The following is a 20767-nucleotide window of genomic DNA, read 5'->3' on the forward strand; positions in this document are numbered from 1 at the left end:
TGGGAAGTGACTCACAGAGCTCCAAGTTTCCTTCATTCCTCAGTATGGTCTGACCAGTTGTGGTTTTTTTTTAATCAGGAACATTTTCCTCATCAGTGCTCACTTGTTGTTGTCCCTCAAAGCGGAGTAGGCTTTTGCTTGCTTGCAGCTAATGGCATATCCTCAGTAAGCTTGTTGCTTCTGATGCCCCAGGTAGTAAGGAAAGTGCTTTTGTACTGTATATTACCTTGGTGTATTTGCAGCTTTTGAAAATTTCATGATGCCCAATAAAAAATAAATCCATAAACACAGTTTGAAGAAGGAAAGTACAGTTCCATTGGTTTTATTTGTTCAGGTTTTTAAAACTATCCTCAGGATGGTAGTGCATCAAAGCCTCGCTTAGCACCTGGGGTTAAGTTGTGCTGAGAGGTAGTCTCTGCTCCAGGGAAGTTGTTGCACGTGTCAGGATGTGACTGAGTGAAGCAAAAAGTGGCTGTGTTTTACAGAGGAATAACATACTAATTTTCAGTGTAACACACACTCGGGAAGAAGCACAATTTATAAGTCCAAGGAAGAAAAAAAGTAAATGTGTAGCTAATATCTGTAGTATTTTTTTCGTGAGCAGAGAACAGTTAATTCTGGACAATTTGAAAATTAAACAATGAGCCAGGTTATCCCACGTTTAGAGATGTCAGGAGAAAACTATACTTCCTGGACACTCTTTAACACTTACTCTTCTGTCCTAGGAAGCAGCATGTAACTAAATTCATCTCCCTTTTCTTCTTTCTCTTGCTCTCTGGAATTGAACAGATCCTTTTTCTGCTACTGTTGATAGTGTTGATGATGCCATTCCAAACCTAAACCCTTTCCTTACAAAAACTAACGATGCTGCTCATCTGTCTGTGTCTTCTGATGTATCTACTTTCACCAGTAGGACACCCACACATGAAATGTTTGTTGGTAAAGTACCATTTTAAGCTAATTTCCTATTTCCTAAAAAAATTAATGTTATTTCAGTTTCTAAAGTATATCTGTGGGGCCTTTTAGAAACTAAAAATGCTGGTCATTTGAGGCTGATCTTGTGCTATGTCAAACTTGATTTAGTAACTGTACCATGAAAATGGTATTGATATCCGTACGTGGCTACCTAGATGAGATTCTACCTGATGTTAAGGAACTTACTTACAGTTAAAGTAGTTGTTTGAATGCAGTTTTGTACTAAGTCTCTTACACTTAGGAGTTTTAAGATAAAAGAGTATGTATGCCTGAGAATGAAAAGAAGATGCTGCTCCTTTGTTTCTCAGGTTGAAATGTTCTTTTTGAATGTAGAGGCTATCTCTGATTTTTTTGGTAGTGGATGTTTTTTCCTGAGTCGTGCTGGCATTAACAAAACTGATAAAGCTATGCATGTTCTCGTGCATGGTCTGCTTAAACCATTTACCTACTAGTTTATTAACTAATGACTCACATTTTTAAAACTGTGGAAATCTTACTTTGTAGGTGATTCAGCATGGCTGTCATATTAGAAATCCTAACATTTCTGTCAGTGCAGCTACATAGTAATTTGATTACTTTTCAATATGAAGAATTAAATTAGCTTTCATAGACTGAAAATCAATTAATTACATGTCAGTGCTGTTTTTGAGCAAAGCTAGGTTTAAAGACAATAGTGCTGCACCATGGGGTTCTTTTAGCAGATTGAACCCCACTAGAATTGATCACAGAATTATTCAATTTCTTGTTAACAGGGATATCAAAGATCTCTTTGTTACAAGTATCAGAGCTAAAGGGATCTCTTCGGCGATACTGGTACCACCTACAGTTTGTCACCTTAGCTAACTGGTTTCCTAGCTTGCCTTTGGTTAGTGGAAAGAGAAAGCAAGAAGGATCAAGCACAGGAACTCTTGCTGTGAACTTACCTCCACAATTCCCAGGAAGGATTAGTTGGCTAATCTGACGTGTGTTTCTAATCACTTTCCCATGTTTCCAATAAAATTTGTATGGTACTTGTGAATGAACCAGGAGCCATTCATGATTATCTGAAATACAGCCTTTTGGGTTTTTTTTTTGTGGGGTTCCTATTCCATCAGGTTGGTTTCCTCTGTATAATTTGTTCTGAGTCATACAAAAAGCTGCAGCAGTGCAGGGCTGTGAACAAGGAGCTTGGTGGGTTTGTGGCACTTGGTGATTTGCGCAGTATTCATCACGCAACAGCACTGAAGTTGCTGGAGATGGATTGCGTTGATACACCGCATTCCCTTCTGATGTCTCATTCTCTAAAGATATGTCTAGAATCAAAGTGGGACCTCCTGACTGATCATGTGAAATGTAAATGCAGTTTTAGTGGTAGCACAAACAAGGTGCTACAATAATGTGAATGTAGATTTAAAAGTAACTCTTTCTGGTTCTTTAGATCATTACAATCCGTTTACTCAACTAAATCCCTTTGTGGCAACCAAATATGAATCCACTATTGGGCTGTATCCTTATACTTCAGGTATAAGAAAAATGCCTTGAAGCTTTTACACTTTTTTCTTCCAAGGGTGTAAAACATGGCATTTGTTTGGAAAACAGTAAATATTTATCCTAATATAGCTGTAACTTTGAAACTGTGCTTTCCCCTTTTGTGTTATTGATGATGTCAGCTTGTTTCTTGCTGTATGTCTGATGTGTATTGATTTCATTCCATTGGTTCTGTGTTACTAGAGTGTATGTAAATTTGTAGACTAACCTAAATTAAATTTTTGAATAGCAGATAAACAGTATGTCTTAGTTCTCTTTCTGTAACTCTTCCTCTTCTCCTTTCCTGGCTTTCTCTCTTGTGTGATACGCCTTATCAGATTCTTTTTGTGGCCCTCAAGCTTACCCTAATGCTTCTCATTTCCGCAATGAGCCTTCTTCTGTAGCTGGTCTATTTGGAGGTAGGTAATGGGATACGTCCTTACCACAAACACAGCAATTTGAATGTGTTTTGTGCCTAGAACTAGTAGGTATTGCCTACAGAAGTGCATTGTTATAGTGGCTCAAATTTGTATTCATGTGCTTGTGCTAGGTGTGTCGTCACAGATGGTACACACTTTTTCAGTTTGTGCTAAGCTAAGGCTTATTTAGTCTAAACACGAAATGAGTATCTCCCCATTTCAGGATCTCTTGTAGTTTACATGTTGCTATGTACCACGCAAAAGACTTGCATGTTACAAGTATTCTCTCATCTTGCTCTACCTCATGCTTTTTAAGATAAAGGGACTGGGATGTTCGTGCTGCTTATGGCATTTTTATTGAGATATATTACTCTCAAACGGTGCACTAAATTAGTACGAAGCTTTGCAACAGGACATGAGGAGGAGGTATCCACTGCATTAAATTACTGGCTAATCATTTGTGCAGCTGCGTAAGGTCTGTATAGTAACCCATGACTGATGGTGGTTCCGGAAAGCCATCCAGACAGTTGGCAGGCAGGCTGTGGACTGTGACAGATGATAATCTATCTAAACCAGATTGAACAGGGAGTATTAACGTTGTTGCCATGCAAGGTTTAGAAATACCTTCAGTAAACTGTGGAAGAGTGAGTTCTTAAAAGCACCAGGAAGTCAAATTTTGGTTTAGTGTCTTTAAGTCGTTTAACAAAAGGTTAAATAAATACTACATATGACTCTGTTCCCTTTGTCCCATATCCAAAAAGAGGGATGGTTAGTTTCTATTAAGCCTTGTTGGTTTTTTCTCTCCATTAAAAATACTGACCTTTTGCACCTTTCAAAACATCCATGTTAGAGAGAATGCCCTGGGCTGCTGGTTCATCCTGGGAGTAGGATTTGATCTTTTTCAGAGGCTGATTCTAAGAGGTCCTATCTATTGTTTTGTCTTCTGGCTTGTCTCATCTTGTTAGTTTCATAAAGCTTGAAACTTCCTAAAATGTGAGAGCAGGAAACTTGGCTTGTTTCAGTTCAGGCTTTTTTCTAAAGGAAAATATGAGCTCTTGTAAGTCAAGTTTTCTATTGGTACAGGCACAGTTTTAAGAGTTGCAGGACATCCCATCAAAAGAATTCCTATCCGCAGTTCAGAGTCTCTGAAATGGCTTGTTACAACTTGACGGTATACTTGTCATAAAGATACTCATTTTGTTTTGTTGATTATTTACTCGCTATCTTTTCCCACATTACTGCTTCCCATGTTTTGCTGTATGCTGTTTTCTTTGATTTGTTTTTAATGAAAAGTACATTGTTTAAATTCTTAGCAATGGATGCTTTTGAGTTACAAGTTTTATGTTCCTTTAAGACAAAATAGGAAGGAACAGGTAATCCAGATTTGTTTTTTCTGTGAGGTTTATGTTCAAGGATAGCATAGCAACCTATACTGATAAATTTTTTTAGGTGAAATGTGAATGATTTCAGGAAACAGTAAAATTGAAATGAGGTGCTGTCACAGCAAGCTAAATGAAATCAAAGTAGTATTTTTGTCAGTTATTTCCACTCACTGTAATGTTTCACTGCTAAAGTATTTGTGATCCTTTCCTTTTATTTCTCCATATCATCAAAATTTCTGTTACAATCCAGAAGAGCTAGTTTTCAAGATGCTGTTGCATTTTTTTGGTGCTTTTCATATAAAGTAATAATTACTTCTGTAACTGCCTTAACATCAAGGTGAAGTACATGCACGCTTGTGTGCATGATCGTGTATAACATTAAAAAAATATAACTTCGGAAACAAATCAGCGTTCTCTTATATATTACCGCACTATCAACTTAATACTGCCAACCATCACACACAATGCTTTGTGCTGCAATAAATTTTCACAGTATTGAAAAAGTATATTTGGAGAACACTGCTGTATAGATACATACAGGGAGACAAATGGAGTAAGTTCAGACAGGAGTAGGCGTTGGAATGTGGCTCTAACTCGCTATAATTACTGGAAATATACCTGCAAAACATGGTAGCCTGCAAAACGTGTGTTCAAAAGTGTCTTAAGCGCTATAAAAATTACTAATGTTAAGAATGTCTAATTGAAGGCATTACTAGTCAGGAACTTTGGGATGGTTTGGATCTTACTCCAGTTGTATCAAAGAGAACTGTTCAACTAATATTAAACAGAGTAATTGTCAGGCAAGTAATGTTGAAACAGGTTCTGTACCCAGCCAGCTTATTTTCCTGGAGAAGCATGGGGATTATTTCCTCAATAATTTTATTGTAACTATTTGGTAAAAGAGTAAGGAAGATGCAGATAGTTAGTCCAGAGATTTAGCAATTGGAGGAGTGTGTTTTTGGGCCTCTGTCTCTGGTTCTTAGACAAAACCTTTCTTTGGAGGATTAACTCCAAATAAACTTCAAATGAACTGCTTCCAGCTTGCTCTTTTACATGCTTCTCGATGTCAGGGTGTAGTGTGGACCTTTGAGGTATTCCTAGTCTTTCTGTGGTACTTAATCTACATATTCAGTGTGTCTTGCATAAAGAAGGTGGATTCATGGGAAATGCTGTATAAAAACATTCAATTCTTTTTTATTTTTATTTTTCCCCTGCCCCACAGGGTTCACTGCATCTCCTGTTGCTCAACCACAGCCATCAGCTGGCCTTAATGTTGACTTTGAGTCTGTGTTTGGAAACAAATCTTCTAATGTTGTCCTAGATTCTGGTGGTAAGGCACTTATTAAAATAGATGACGTATGTCCTTTAATTTTATTTTTATTCTTGAGGTATAAATCTCTTAATCTGTATTTACTCGTACTGCTGTGACAGTGCTCCAGCTGAAAAAAAAGCTGGCTTTAAAAGGTCAATAGCAGCATTCTTCATCCAGTTTTTCTTAATTCATAAAATAATTTTTCCTTATGCACTATTTCTGTGTGCAGCCTGCTGAAATGTTTACATTAGTTTCCTTCACTTAAATGTTTTGTGCATTAAGACTTCACACAGTGAACAGCCTTTAGTAGTTTTACATACCATCAACTGAAATTAAGTCTGTATTTGTAGAGCATGGTCAGAAGAGTTAAAGTTGCATCTTATATACCTGTGCAACACATTTTTGACACTTCTTTGCCTACATGTTGCTCTTCTGATGTTAAGTTTATTTCAGAAAATGATTAATAACCAAAACATACACAGTTAATTTGGATTGTAGTCGTAGTCAGTACTTTCTTTTCTTTTGAGTATCTGGAAAGTAAATCCTTTCTAGTCTTCTGACATTGTACTTGACATTGGATTCGTTTTGGGAAAACCAGTGATTTGCTAAAGCAAATACATACGCTTTGTATAAGTTTGAAATACTTTAAATATTTATGCCTTATTTTGTTTTACATTTTGATTGCTTTGCTGTCATTGTGACTGCATCCCATGTAAAATTGATGCCAAACTAGTAAAGTGAAATCTCCTTGCTGTAGTAAATCTTAAGTCTCTCCTTTATCAAGAGGCATAGTAAGTTCTGTCCTTCTTTTATAGTGTAGCATCACTAGGTTAAATTTTGTATTTTAGCCGTTGTTGAACTTGCTGTCTATTGTATTGTATGTCATGACATTCATGGGAGGCCTGTGATTCAGATCACTTACTTCATGTTTATCCTTACAAGGCTTTGATGAACTAGGTGGTCTCCTAAAACCGACAGTGGCCTCTCAAAACCAGAGTCTTCCAGTTGCCAAAGTACCACCTAACAAATTAGTGTCAGATGATCTGGATTCATCTTTAGCCAATCTTGTAGGCAGTAAGTATCAAACCACTAACACATTCATACTTTCTTAACGCTTTTAAGTGAATGGTATTTCAGTAGTATCTTTTTCTACTTTGTGACAGATTTGGGCATTGGAAATGGAACTACTAAAAAGTGAGTATGCTTAAAGTTGAACGTTTCGACTTTCTTGATAGTAAATTTTTATGAAAGTATAGGTTCAACCCTGTGTGTACCACATAACGTTAGCCTTCAGAGCGCGTTTGGGACTGTACCTTGTTTCTCATACAAGGTATAATGAATAGGTGAGAGCTGTTGGGAGGTGACAGTAGACTGAGTGGGAGTGACAGTGTCTGATACCTTTCAGGTTTTGTATATATTTAGGAAATGAGTTCATCAAAATGTTCCTTTGTAATTGTAGGCAGTCTTAGCACAGCTTATAAATACTTTGTGTGAGTGTGTGCAGGGCTGTATTAAAAGATTGTGAAACCACAGCCTCTGACTTGTGGTTGACCTTTTTAGACAAGTGAATTTTGAAGCAGGGCATATTCTTGGATTGTGAACATCTGGTCTAGCAGCAAAGTTGAGAATGTGATTAGCAAATTCAAGGCTTATAGGGACCATCTGTGCCAACTCTGAAACCATTCATAAAATCTAGTATGCAGTTGCTCCTAATTTTCACCCAAGGAAGGTCAGTGAGACTAACTTACCTATGCTGAGGAACTTGACTGGAATTAGATGAAGCTGTGGTGGCTCATGTACCTTATTTTTTCTACCCAAAACAAGCTGTCATGAGACCTTTTATCAACTCCTTTGCTACATAAGCTTCTTCATTAACAGAAGCAGCCACATTTCCAAGAGGAAATGGTGTTTACCTGAGGGAGTTTTGTGGGAAAATCCAATGTTTTCTAACAGTTTTTAAAAAATTTATTTGAAGTGATGTTAACTGGACTCAGCCAGGTGAAAAGAAACTAACAGGTGGTTCCAACTGGCAACCCAAGATTGCACCTACAACTGCGTGGAATGCTCCGACGTTGGTAAGCAAATACTCATTTTAAAATAGTGAGTTCCCTGCAACTTAGATATGCAGGCTGGTGTGTAACAGAGCAATTTGATACTGTTCTATAGTTGCAGTAAAAGGGTAGTAGACAATTGAATAAGTGGTGAGTTTGAGATGGGTACTGCTTGGATTTGTTTTTCTTAGCGTTGAGGTTCTAGTAAATAGTTTTTGATGTGACATGTGCAGGTTTAGCATAAACTTCCATAGTGTTTGACCAGCCTCTCTCATGGCAAGGTAGCAGCATTCATGTTTCACTCAACTGACTTTTTACAAGGGCCTGCAGTGACAGGGCAAGGGGAAATGGCTTTAGACTGAAAGAGGGGAGATTTAGATTAGCTATTAGGAGGAAATTCTTCCCTGAGAGGGTGGCGAGGTGCTGGCCCAGGCTGCCCAGAGCAGCTGTGGGTGCCCCATCCCTGGCAGGGCTCAAGGCCAGGCTGGACGGGGCTGGGAGCAGCCTGGGCTGGTGGAAGGTCCCTGCCCATGGCAGGGGGGTGGGACTGGGTGATCTTTAAGGTCCCTTCCAACCCAAACCAGTCTATGATTCTATGACATAAAACTGAATTCCAGTGGAAGCAGGCACTTTGCAGTCTAGAATAGTGTGTGAGAAGCATGTTCTTCAGGTATACTGAGATGTCAAGTGTGTAGACATTGCAACTCAGCCCGCTCTGGGGACAAGAACAGGCTGAGAGATTAATCTTCTTGATTCTTGTAGAGGTGTCTGTGCAGTGACATGGGCAATACTTCCTTAATGCACATAACTACTGCTTCCCTGCCCTGATGTGCGCAGTTGTTTTAAGTGCATGTCAGTTTTGGTGACCAACTTCATAGTGTCTATTGTAGCAGGTAGAGCAAGGGTTCCTAATTACACATTAAGAGTTTACATGAGTAGTTTTCACAATGCTAACAGAATATTTTTGCATGTGAATCCTACTCACCCTTTCCTTAATGATCTGGAGAACTGTATATGGATGGAACAGGTAACAAACCGCTCCCAAGGATTTATGGCATCTGACTCTGACTGGGGGAGGGTGAATCTGCAGTGTAATAATACAGCGTTGCAGATTTGGAAAGACAGAGCTTGTATCCCTGGATCCACTACCTCTTCCCTACTGGATGTCCCTTATCAACTTGCTATATTTATGAAGGGAGAAATGTTTGTGGACCTTACTGGAGGGTGTGTAGATATTGAAGGAACTGTAACTACTCACCTGCTTTAATGACTGGTGGTTTGAGTTTACTTGTGTGCTTGAATCTGTTTTAATAACTCATGTCTTGTATACACATCTTCTTGTGATAAGTCATTATCATTTAGAGACGCTGTTGAGGCACTTTTCTTCCTGTGAAACTGTTCTGATAACATAAAAATATTGAAACAGAAGTAATCTGGAGGGGGGGAAGTTTGTTTTCCTCTGCTGGTCTATTTATTGTGGAGTTGCTGCTGCTTGCTAAATAAATATGCTTTTGAAAATAAGGCTTTCTCATCTTTTGGAAAAAAGGCATATACCAAATAAATGGACTATGCAAAATAATTAAAAACCTAATAATGATGACAGTATCACAGGTGTATGTTGTCTCAGTAAATGACTTGAATTACAAGAATGTGTTGGGGTAAACATGTAATGTATTTGTGAACTAAAATGCTATCTGTGTATATTCCGTTGTGTAAGTATTTGCTTCTAATCCAGTGTTATTGCATTATGTAATTGTTCTCCCTGGGAAATACAGAATGGCATGCATTTTCCACAATACGTAAGTGAAACAACCCACAGCCTTTTTGCAATCGACTGGCATGCTGATATTAACCACTGCTGTTGCAGAATCTCATAACCTTCTTGCTATTTACACATTTCTCATTTTAAAATCTTTGGTGTGCCAAAAATTGAGCTTTTCCTAGCGTACACAAACTTCATAGGTGGTCTGCAGGTTCTTGATTCGAATGATGGCATGGGAAATACCAAGATTATTTTTCCTTGCTTTAAACTGTACCATTTGCTGCCAGAGAGCTGGGGTTTGTGTCTGTGCTGCCTTTAATGCACTTGGTGAATTTTGAATGAAGATAAAAATGTTTGTGTTTGAATAACTGCATGAAACCTTACGGGCTTCTGTTATACTTGGCACTTTATTCACGTTTATGGTAGATCTTGATTCTTTTTTTTTTTTTAAGTAGGGAGAGACCAATATGTCATTAATGCTCATATGAAAAAAGAAGATCCAGGCTGACAATTTACAAAGGGCAAGCAATAACCTGTGCTTGCTGTCTGAGGAATGCAGTCTTTCGTTTCAAAGGATTTTTTTCTTTATGTCAACGGTGATATTGGTCTTTCCCTGTATTCTGTTTTTATTGCAGGGTAACTAACTGAAGGATGGTAGGTCCATACTTGAGCACTCAAAAATCAATTTAGTCAGCATGTTTGTGTGTGTGTAGCTGTGTGTACACAAGCAAAACAAACAAGTAATTTTCAGGCTAGCTTTGACAGCCATGTGAAATACATAGATAGTATGTGGTTTAGATAATTCTTGATTGGTGAAATCTGTTCTGATGGCAGTTGAAATGGCAGTGACACTGGCTGGTGTATATGAAAAGGCAGCTGATACCTTAGAACTGAATTCAGAAGCAGTCTTGCTGATGTCCTGTTCTTGATACTACAATTTATCTGCTTTAATTAATCCAGTATTATTAATATTTTGTCACTTCCCTCTTTTCTGTATCAATAATCTCTGTGTACCAAGGAACGCATATGGTCTTTGTCTTGTGATGAATAGTAACCCCCACAGCAATAACACAAGAATTAGACTCTCTTTTTTCTTAAAGGAGAAACTAACAGGAGGTCGAGTGGCTAGACAGCAAGTTAGCTGAATATTTATAAGCACCAATATACAGTCTGAAAAAAACTCCCACCTTTTTTTGTCCATGTAAGGGTTAGTATTTAGAAAGTGGGTAATGAAACTATAGAACAAAGAAAGAAAAGTGTATTAAAGACAGTTCTTCATATCCTAACCATGTTCTAAGAGTTATCAGCTGTTTTTCTAAGTATGTGTTGCCAAGCTGTTTACAAAAGTTAGCTTCAACCCCAGGTGTTGCCTGTTGACAGCAATCTCCCTGTAACTTCATAAAAGCTAACTTAGCTTGAGGGTAATATCAACATATCTGCAGATACTAAGAGGACCGTCTTTAATCTGTTCAAATTCACTGTACCAAGTGGGTGAGTGAGAGGGAGTGCAAGCTGGATATTCATGTTAAAGTTCAAATTACACTGAAGCACAGTAGGAGAATCCCCATAGCGTGTACATCCTGGCTAAAGAGAAAAGAATTCTTGTCTTGTTGGCAGAAGCAATGGTAATTTGGTCTTTTCAGTCTTTAAAATTTTTCTGTTGGCTCCTTGCGTACCATTCCTTCTGATACTGAAACAGAAGTATGTGCTTCATGGGATTAAAAAACATGCTTCTGCTTCCTGAATATTTTCTCTCAGACTTCTCAGTGTCTCATACTGTGTTCTTTAAACAGGGTGCTAAGGGAATGGCAGCTTGCTGTTTAGTCAGCCAGAATCCAAACAGGTTAAAAGCAAATACAGAATTGTAGATTTGCCAATATCACCTAGAAACTTTAGGTACTGTATTCAGTCTGAAATAATTTGGATACACTTCTAAGACTGCAAATCCTGTTTATTGTTTGCTATATTCATAATAAGCGAAGAGCTGCAGTTGACCCTTAGAAAGCAGTGTCTTACCAGTGTGCAGCTGATCTCCTCTCAGTTCACCACTGTTTTTCACACCAGGCACCACCTGTCATGGCATACCCTGCTACAACGCCGACAGGAATGATGGGCTATGGGATGGTGAGTGGAACTCCTACAACTCAAGTCAGATGCTGTGTGTCGTTTGTTTGCTCACAGTTTGGTAGCAGTTGTTTTTCTGAACTATTCTACTGAAGATTGAATTTCAGCTCCTCATGGTTTATTCTTCACCACATCATTAAGTCCTGGTTTTCTTAAGTACTTCAGTGGGTTTTGTCTGATGTTAAGTCTGCCCTTTCCTACCTCACTTAGTTTTTCATAAACTTTTTAAAGTAAAACATTGTCTGTTCTTGTTAGGCTTTATTGGTGTAGAAATAAAGTGTATCGTAGAAATGTTTATCATGTAAGTATAACTACTACCTTCACAACAGGCATGTTATCGGCAAAGTGAAACCTTCCTTAAATACTTGCTCCCAGCCTCAGCAAAAGTTTTCTGTAATGATCAGTGCTACAAAACCGCAAGTTTGTGACACTGCGACACTGCCCTGTGTCCTGGCGTTGGTTGGTTATTTAATCTCCTGGTGACATACAGGTTCTGGAAGTCAGAACCTTTTGACAGAAACCTGATCTTGCTGCTTGTTGCTCTGAAAAGCTGTTCAAATTTTTGTTCTTCCCTCAAATTTTAAAATATTTCTGGAATTATATGCCTTAACACTTTATTAGTACAGTTTTGATGTAGCACAGCTTTGCTGGGTGAATAAAAGGGGAGAGAACTTCTACAGAACAGTTACTCTGTTAAATGGCTCACTGATTAGTATAATAAAAATAAGCTAAATGTTTCATCATATAATCAAATAGATTAATGATTTATAACTTGTATGTGCTCAGTAAGTGAACTGCAGAAGTGGCCAGCTGTGTTCTTGAGGGTCTTTTGGGAGAGTATTAAGTTCCCCGTTACCCATCCATTATCTCCAGTAGTATGTTCTTGTACAAAGTCCTTGTGATTAAATTACTGTTAGTGTTGATTCAAACTTAATCTACACAACTTTGTACTGATGGTACTGGAAACATTTTTGAGTTATTTTAATTCAGCAGCTGGGGAGGGTTACATATTTAGTGGGTAGAAAGTAATCTCGCATGTTTTGTAAAGCAGCATTCATCATGGGGTTTAAACGCCAATGTGAAATGGAAACTAGAATTCATAGGAGCCGTAGCTCTGTTATCCCAAGTGGCTGTTGCTCATTCAAAAGTGTGCAGTGTCTGAGCAGATGGGTGAGACAGGTCGTTACAGAATGAAGAACAGGCTTTCTGGCGCATCCTGATAACTGTCCTGGCTCATTCGAACTCTGCTCAGGACACTTAACTGTTAGGAATCTCTGAAACGTTGACCCACTTTACAACCCTTGTGTTGAATTTTCTGAGTGTGGCCATTTTGAGGTGGCAGTCCAGTAGCAGGCTTTTCCCTTGGTGAGCACTTACTGGGACCAGCAATTTTGTTAGTACCTTAGCATTCCCTGGCTGCTGGTTCCTGTGTCTTTGTTGTGCCAGCAGTTATTTTTAAACTTGCGTTTTTGTAGGGTGTTTACATCGGGGTCACTTTCTTGAATGGGATCACCATGTGATTGCCCAAAGAGCTGGCTGGCGTGATCGGAGGAGTACCAGGATTAGTCAAGGAAAAGCTGCTTGGAATAGGGATTGTTTCAGTACAACTGCTGCTGGGTGTCAACCCAAGCTTAAGGGGAGTGCCAAGAGCAGCGCCGGAGATGGGCATTACGTTAAATAAAACCTGACTTCCAAGACCATTAATATATGTTAAATTCTTAATTTGGTTCAGCCAGCGAGGTGTTAACATTTCAGACTTTTGATTGCATAATGACTTAACATTAATTGGGAATATAGTTCTCAGTTTTCAGTGTTTCTTGAATTGTCAGCTCTGTATTGATACCTGTAAAACTGTTGTGCTTTCGAAGGCAGAGAGGGCAGTGCTGTCAGACCTCGGTCTGGGGAGCAGGAGGACCAGCACAAATGTGCTTAAGTTTAAGCACAAGTTGTGCTTAAACAACTGTGCCAGTGTTTCAGATCTCTGCAGCAAGGGAGTAAACAGCCTCAGTTGTTACTGGCTCCTTGAAAAGGTTCTAATGCTCCTTTCTGTAACTTCTATTTGCAGAATATTGTAGAAAGGTCTTGTATGATTGCGTGTATCAAATATGACCAAAATTTTTCATGCATTTACCATTTTTTCTTTCTCTCCTTAAATACTTGCAATGTATTAATGCTAGGTGTGATTTGATGTTGTCTGGATATTTTTTTTTTTTTTAGCCATCGCAGATGGGAGGCATACCAGTGATGACACAGCCAACTTTAATATACAGTCAGCCAGTCATGAGACCACCAAACCCTTTTGGCCCTGTACCGGGAGCACAGGTGTGTATATTCAAAATCATTGGTGCTGGGAACCAATTACGGCTGGGTCAATTTCTTTAAAAGTGTTTTAATATTTTCTTCTGCTGGACAAAGGTACTGCATAACCCCAGTAGTCCATGTAAGGATCGCTTCCAAGCTTTTACATCCAGGTTGGCAGCAGCGAGTATGTTTTACAGAAGCGAGGAGGGATAGCATTTCAAGGCAATGTTTTTCTGAGGTGTGGCTGAGGTTATTCTTAACGCTTTAGTGAAAGGATAAGAACAGTTGATGTCTGTGCCGTTTGCTGAAGGCAGGCTCCTTCCCCAGAGTCACGTCCTGTGTGGTTTTACCTCTAAGCGTGGCTTTGAGATTGCGCTATTACAGCTTTATCCGAAGTATATGTACCACTCTTGGTTCGCCTGGTAGACTTAAAAGTATTAGATTATAAAGTAACCAAGGCTGACCATACCTGAAAACTGTAAGTGGAAGCTGCATCCTTGTATTACAGCATTTTGCAGAGGACAAGCAGGCTGTTTGCAGCCTTTTGAGTCTATGAATGTTATAGATGGGTTTGCAAAGAACATGGTCTCGAGCTTGGTGAGACTTCAGTCCTACGCCTGGTTGGTAGTGCTGACCACTCTGTGGGAGGCACACGGCATGTTCATCTAGTTTTAACCCTTGTGTTCTCCAAAGGTCTTTGTATTCCTCCCTGGTTTTGCAGCAGACAGTATTTACAGCATAGTGAAGATATTCGATAGCTATACCAACCTATCTGGCCTTGCCCTCTTAAGTATTATGTTAAATGGAGTGTTCCTTAAATTGCCTGCTTTTCTGCTTCTCGTGATTTGTTGTGTGTAAATTCATTACCTGAGGTACTAGAATAAAAGCGTGCTGAAGAGTTACTCTGAGCATTGGGAAGAACTGACTTTATCAGTACTGAAGTTAAATACATACCTCTGATTGTTTCGCAAACTACTGTCACTGGAATGAACTCACTTTTTTAACCCAAAGGCCTTCTGAAGGTAGTTTTTTGCAGGAGGAAGAACATTTTAGGGGGAAGAGGGAATGGACAGCTTTGAACACCTTCATGCTATTTTCAGGAAATACTGAGATTATTAAAGACTTTGTTCTGTTTGTGAACTGTCGTTAGAGGCAGAGCCAGGTTCACCTGGCCGACTGGAGCTCCAGTGGTAACAGTGTGGTTCGACTGATATCAGTCAGGTGTTTCTCTGTCAAAGTTCACATTGTATATCATGACTGTCAGAAAGAGGTAACACACTGGGACTGTATTTTGATCTTATTGCAGAGCTCTGTTTTCATAGGTGACTGAAAACATGCGTGTGTAACTTATGTATACGTTGGCATATGTGTGGGTTTGGGGACTGCGTGTGGAGGGAAGAAAATTCAGCAGCAGGCTGGAAGGGGAAAGAGCCTCAAGCCTTTCCCGATGCCTGAACCTGATCCTTGAACGGGAGAGGCTGTGCCGTGTGCTGCCAGTGGGCAGCGTGCCCTTTGTCTTCCTTAAAACAGAGCCTTGGGGATAGAGGTTTTGGGTGTTTTTTTTATCTTTTAAAAGGCTTTCTCTGAAAGAGACACTTAGTTTTCTTTAGCTGGAAATGCGGTTCTCAGTTTACTTTCTCTTGGACTTGAGCTGCTTTGCACATTCACTGTCACTTAAGTGATTTGGTATCTTTTGCATGGGTTTTATACTGTCTTATACAGGGGGGAATGTTATGAAATTTTTAAAATAGAAAAGTTAAAGGATCTTCAAGAGTTTTTTTCTAGAATTCAAAAAAAAAGTTTTGAAATGATCTTTTAAAAAATAACCTGCCTCAACTGCCTATAAACTGCCTACCTGCCTAATTCACTGATAAACAGGTAGGTGTGTCTGAACAGCTGGGTGAGCCTTTCTGCTTCATTTGACATTGCAGGGCTTGGCCTTGGTTAAATCCCAGCTGGCTGTCATAGCGAGAGAAGGAGGAATTAGTCACAAGTGAGGTGTGTAGGGCCGTGTTTATTGTGCTTCTCTGACAACGTTTGGCTCCTGTGAGAATTACTTTGATAGGAAACACACCCTTTGAATCAGCATTTGCTGTGTGACCAAGGGTTTTCCCTGAGACACGTGCTCTGCGTTGCTTACAGGTGTGTTCAGAAGTCTGACATCAATAAAGCAACTTCAGTGCAACAAAGGCTGCATGTGAGAGCTTCTTCCCCGTATAATGCATAGATGGCATTTACTGACATACAGCCACAGAGGGAAATTACAATGTGGTTATGCTAAATTTACCGTATGCTTAGTCTTGAGGTTCTTCTGAGAGCATATTTGTCTGTTTAGGTTTAGTTCCTGCTCCTGTTGTGCCAGAAATAGGAATAGGAAAATAAAGAAATAAAAATGTGTGTTCTTGGGGTAAGTAAACAAATCTTAAAGAATGAGTAATGGTAATCTGAAAGGCGTACGCAGTTCAGACTGCCTGCATCCCACGGGGGTCACTCTATAAACACCGTTGTTCTAACATGCTTTTTGTCCATGGTGTCATCGCTGCCCAAAACTAAGTTGTTTTTCCTATTTATGTCTAAAGCACCAGATGATACCGCTTACCTCTGGGCTGCTGATAGATATTTTGGTTTTTTGGTTGTTGTCTATAATAAAGAAGCTTGAAGGTACTTAAAAGCATAACAACAGATAAGAAGCTGTTGCTGAAAAATTATCTTGCCAAGTTGCTGTGTGTTGGGAATTCCTCCTGCTTTGTGTAGGAACTGGTAACATAGGCATCCCAATGTTGTCCAGTTTCTTTGTAATATAAACTGGTGTTTCTAACTTGATACTCTTCAGGATTTGTCTCAATAAATACGCTTTTCATACCTCTAGACGTACTTATTTTGCTTCTCTTTCAAATGTTCAGTTTACATGCTTGCAACTTTAATTTTTGCTATCAAGAACAGGGCTACTTTGGTTTAAGGGCAAAATCATTTGAAACAATTGAGAATGAGAGACTAGAACACTCGCTGCTTTGGAAATCCAAGTGTGGAAGATATTTGTAGTTCTAAAAGTGGTGTGTAGCTTCTTCCTTTGAATACATTATGAATGCACTTCTCTTGCGTTAGTGTCAGTGTTTTCCACTTGAGAAGGAAAACAGTAGTTTTCGTCATGGTAATAGCAGTCTTTCCTCATGGCAAAGTAATGTATCGTGCTGCTTGGGACAGTGAGAATGGTTGGAGTTACTGATTAAACTGCAGCTGGTAAAGGGACCATGTGCGAGGAAGGGACAGGCTGAAGGTCTGGACAAGGTTAAAGAGTAGCCAGAGTGACGGCAGGTGTGGTACAGTACAGCAAACGCAGAATATTTCAGCTCAGGCAGATATGAATGCCATGCAAGCAGCTGGAGTATGACCACCCACTGTAAGACCTGAGTGGCCCGATGCACAGCAGCAGTGCCTGATTGTTCACCACCACCAAAAACATTATCATGTTGGCCGAGATAACATGGTACGCTGCTGACGGATCAGTGGCATGCCTTTAGGTGCTACATATTCTGGTCTAATTGCCCCCAAAAGGACATAGCCTTAGGAGGGGAAGCAGCTGGGTAGTGAAAATTTTTAATATTTTGAATAGAATAAATTACTCAGCCTGCTGCCAGCATCTGTGTGAAGTGTAACGTGGCGGTGGTTAATGTCACTGAACTGTACAGAAAAAGCGGTAGCGGTGATCACCTTGTGATGATGAAGAATAGGTAATTGTGCAAATGAGTAAGTTGGTTTGGGGGGGTTGTGTGTGTGTTCTTGTTGTTTCGTTTTGTTTTGGGTTTTTTGGGATGTGTTTTTTTTGGTTTGGGTTTTTTTTTTTTTTTTGGTGGTAGTTTGTCTTGGGCATTTTTTTGAAACTGGAAGAACAGGGTATGAAGTTCAGGACAGACTTATGCCAGAAAGTAGACTTCACAGGTGCTCCCTCTGGCACATTAATTGTAAAATGCGTGCTAAAATAGCTTGACAGACTTGTTTAATGAGAAACCAGTATCTAGCTAATGCTGGGAATCCAGCACAACCCTTGCTCACAGATGGGTTCTTCCATCTTACTGTGACTCCAGGGAGTTTTTGTCTTTGTTGAAAGCAGGGAGAAGACTGCTGCTGGAGATGAGACTAAGCTTTGGGCCTGATCCAGCACAGTATGTTACATTTCAGATCACGCAGGCACTGGGCTGTAAGGGTAAATTCACAGTTGTAGGTGTACTAGCACTAAAGAAACTGATGGCCAGCGCTGCTGTGTTAAATGCTTCTCCTTAGAAACTGCTAAAGGTAGGTTCTGGTTTTCAGATATATTTATAAGCAGTAATCTGGATAGATGCAGTGTAGGAAACTGTCTAACTATACTTTCCGCATTTATTTTTTTAGGCCTCCTTTTTTGTTAAGATAGGTATTTACTGTAAGATCCGATGTCTTGTCTGAATTTGGCTGTGGCGTCTAGGAAGTAGAACTGTCAAGGTTTTCCCCAGTATTTAACCTGAACAGCTTTCCTGAAATTTCACCTCTCTTTCTGGTTACATGCTGATGTTGCACAAATGACAGAGCTCTAAACCTACCAGCCTTCCACACTGCTTTCAAACTGGGGCATTACTTTGGACTTGGTATCAATTGGAGATTTGCCAGCTTGATTTAACAGGACTTGCAACATGTGACTTCAAGCCCTCTGACCACGAAGAGGAAGAATGTCTCATGAAATCAAGTTGCAGCAGGCATGCCTTGCTGAAGTCATGACTGTTAGGTTTTTATCGTTAGTCCAGCTTAAATCCTGGAGAGCGGTGGGGTGTGTTGAGCTATGGCTTTCCAAAGGGAAGAACCAAGTTTAAAAGGGGAACTTCTGACATCCTGAAACTGCTTCTCAAGCGCTTCCCATTCCGTCTCATGACTTTTCTGTAATCTGTTTACGGGGACTGGATCAGAGTGCCCCATTGGGAGTGGGAGAGGGATGTAGATTCCAACCCAGACAGAGTACTGATCCTGAGAGAACTCCTCCTCGCGTGGTTTCTGAGATAGATATTGACGTGAACAGTTTAAATTTGCAATGGCAGTGTTTACACTCTGGGCACTTCTGCAAGCAGTTCCCATAAGCGTGTTCCCTGTCCTGTGCCGGTGGGCAGGCATTCAGTGTTTCCAAAGGAAATACGTCTCCATATGATGTTTTTTGCAAAGGGAATGAAGTGCAAGTATGCACAGGCGATTAATGTGACTCCATGTGAGAAAACCGTTAGGGTGATGGGACCTGCAATGGAGAAAGCTGACTTTTACTTGTAACTGCAAAAAACATGCACCTTCTACAAGGTGGGGGCAAATAGACTTTTAATAAAGCACCATTTATAACTGGGAAGGCACTAAAAAAGAAAACAGCTAAAAAAATTAATTCAATGAATAGCACATACTGCTGCAGTTACAGCCTGCAGATTACCGGTCCCTTCCAGCAGCAGCGGCCGGAAGGCAGGTATTACCTACTTGTCAGTTATGTGCTTATGTGGCTGAATTGGTAGTATGGTGCTTTTTAAATACGTGGCTATAGGATGTGGGGTTTGTTAGTGTGTAACTATCAGTCTCAGTCTTCAGTCCTCACCTAAAATAGCAGCAGTTGACATACTCTCACTTTTTACAATTTTTTTTTTCCTCCCCACCCCCAGAATATATCCTGTGTTCTCCTTCTAGGCCTCAGACTGAGAATTATCCATTATCTACTCTCCAGCCTCTTTTTGTACACACCCTATTTTGAGAGGAAAAGATGCTGAGAGCTGTTTCTTCTGGAGAAGGTGTCTGCAAAGCTGCCAGGCTCCCAGCCTCGTCTCTCCCTGCCAGTACACAGTTTTGCCAGTCAAGCAGGGAGAGTGCTACCCTTTTCCACAGGAGTCGGGCTTAATGTTTAGCAAAGAAAGCCACTGCCAAAGTGCAAGGTTATCTGCTTATTTGGCAAGTGCCAGTTGACATTTCCTTCCCGGAGGGTCATGCCCAGCTTGTTCCTGCATTACACCAACCATTAAAGAGGCTTTCTGTTTTCCATGTGACCAAACACCTTGTTTTAGTAGTTGATTTCTGCCATGTTTGCCTCTTAACCTCCCCATGTTCTTTCACTACACGTTCAGCTTTCATATTCTGTCATTCTGAGACCTTTTTTTCTTTCTTTCCCTTTCTGTCGTCTTTCCTACTAGCTGTCTGCAGCATCCAGCCCTTCCAGTCAGAGTCCTCACAGAGCCTCAGGAAAGGATCCCTTTGCAGAGCTCTCTCTCCAGGATTTCTTGTAGAACAACTTAGGTATTGTCCATTATTCTGGGGAGATGCTGTTTTTTGTGATATAAAACAAAATTTAAAGTTCTAATTCAAGATTTAACATGACGAGATCTGTTTCTGAAAAAATAAAAACAAGCCATGTTGAGTTGGAAGCATTGTGGAAGCGATTTGGAAACTCTGTATACTTAGCTGCCGCGGTTTAAAGGCACGATGAGGTCATTTTGCTCCAGCCCATTGGAAATGAAGTTCGGGAGTTCCCTTCTGGGCTGCAAGTGCCGGCAACATGGCACTTGCTGCAGTTAGGGAGAAGGAGCTGGTACTACCTGGTATTTACCACTTCATCGGGAAAATGTTTAGCTTGTGGTTAGCAACAAACACCTGTCTGCTGCTGGCAGTCTGCTCGTGCACTTTACCGGACTGCTCGACCAAAGTGTTTGCTTTATGCAGGAGGAGGTGCGTGTTTCTTGGTGGTGAAGGGTGAATTTTGCTACAGATGTGCACAGGAGGAGTTCTGTTCTTTTTTTAATCAATCGGGGATGGGTGGGAATTAAATACTAAAATGAGTGAAGGTACAAAAACTTCAGGGATATGTAGTAGAAAGAGAGTAGGCTCTGCTGCACACAGCATCCTCTTTTGTGCACTTCCTCTGGTTCAGCACGAAAATCGACCTT

General features: G+C 40.0%; 1 protein-coding gene across 10 annotated transcripts in view; it reads left to right on the forward strand.

Moving 5' to 3' along the window:
• Positions 1-20767, forward strand: part of PICALM (phosphatidylinositol binding clathrin assembly protein) — a 71196-nt gene that overhangs the window by 48643 nt on the left and 1786 nt on the right. Inside the window, exons 13-23 of one of the 10 annotated variants that reach the window (XM_080375863.1) lie at positions 790-939; positions 2393-2476; positions 2820-2900; positions 5505-5612; positions 6537-6668; positions 6758-6788; positions 7570-7669; positions 9421-9444; positions 11472-11531; positions 13749-13853; positions 20018-20118. In XM_080375863.1, coding sequence (XP_080231989.1) covers positions 790-939; positions 2393-2476; positions 2820-2900; positions 5505-5612; positions 6537-6668; positions 6758-6788; positions 7570-7669; positions 9421-9444; positions 11472-11531; positions 13749-13853; positions 20018-20110 — 968 coding nt within the window. In that variant the 3' untranslated portion in view covers positions 20111-20118. Of the gene's footprint in view, positions 1-789; positions 940-2392; positions 2477-2819; positions 2901-5504; positions 5613-6536; positions 6669-6757; positions 6789-7569; positions 7670-9420; positions 9445-11471; positions 11532-13748; positions 13854-20017; positions 20119-20767 lie in introns of those variants that run through there. The other 9 variants (XM_080375864.1, XM_080375865.1, XM_080375856.1 and 6 more) reach the window with 9 other exon arrangements.

This window comes from Falco punctatus, assembly GCF_963210335.1.
Source record: "Falco punctatus genome assembly, chromosome: 2".
In the NCBI taxonomy this organism is placed as follows: domain Eukaryota; kingdom Metazoa; phylum Chordata; class Aves; order Falconiformes; family Falconidae; genus Falco; species Falco punctatus.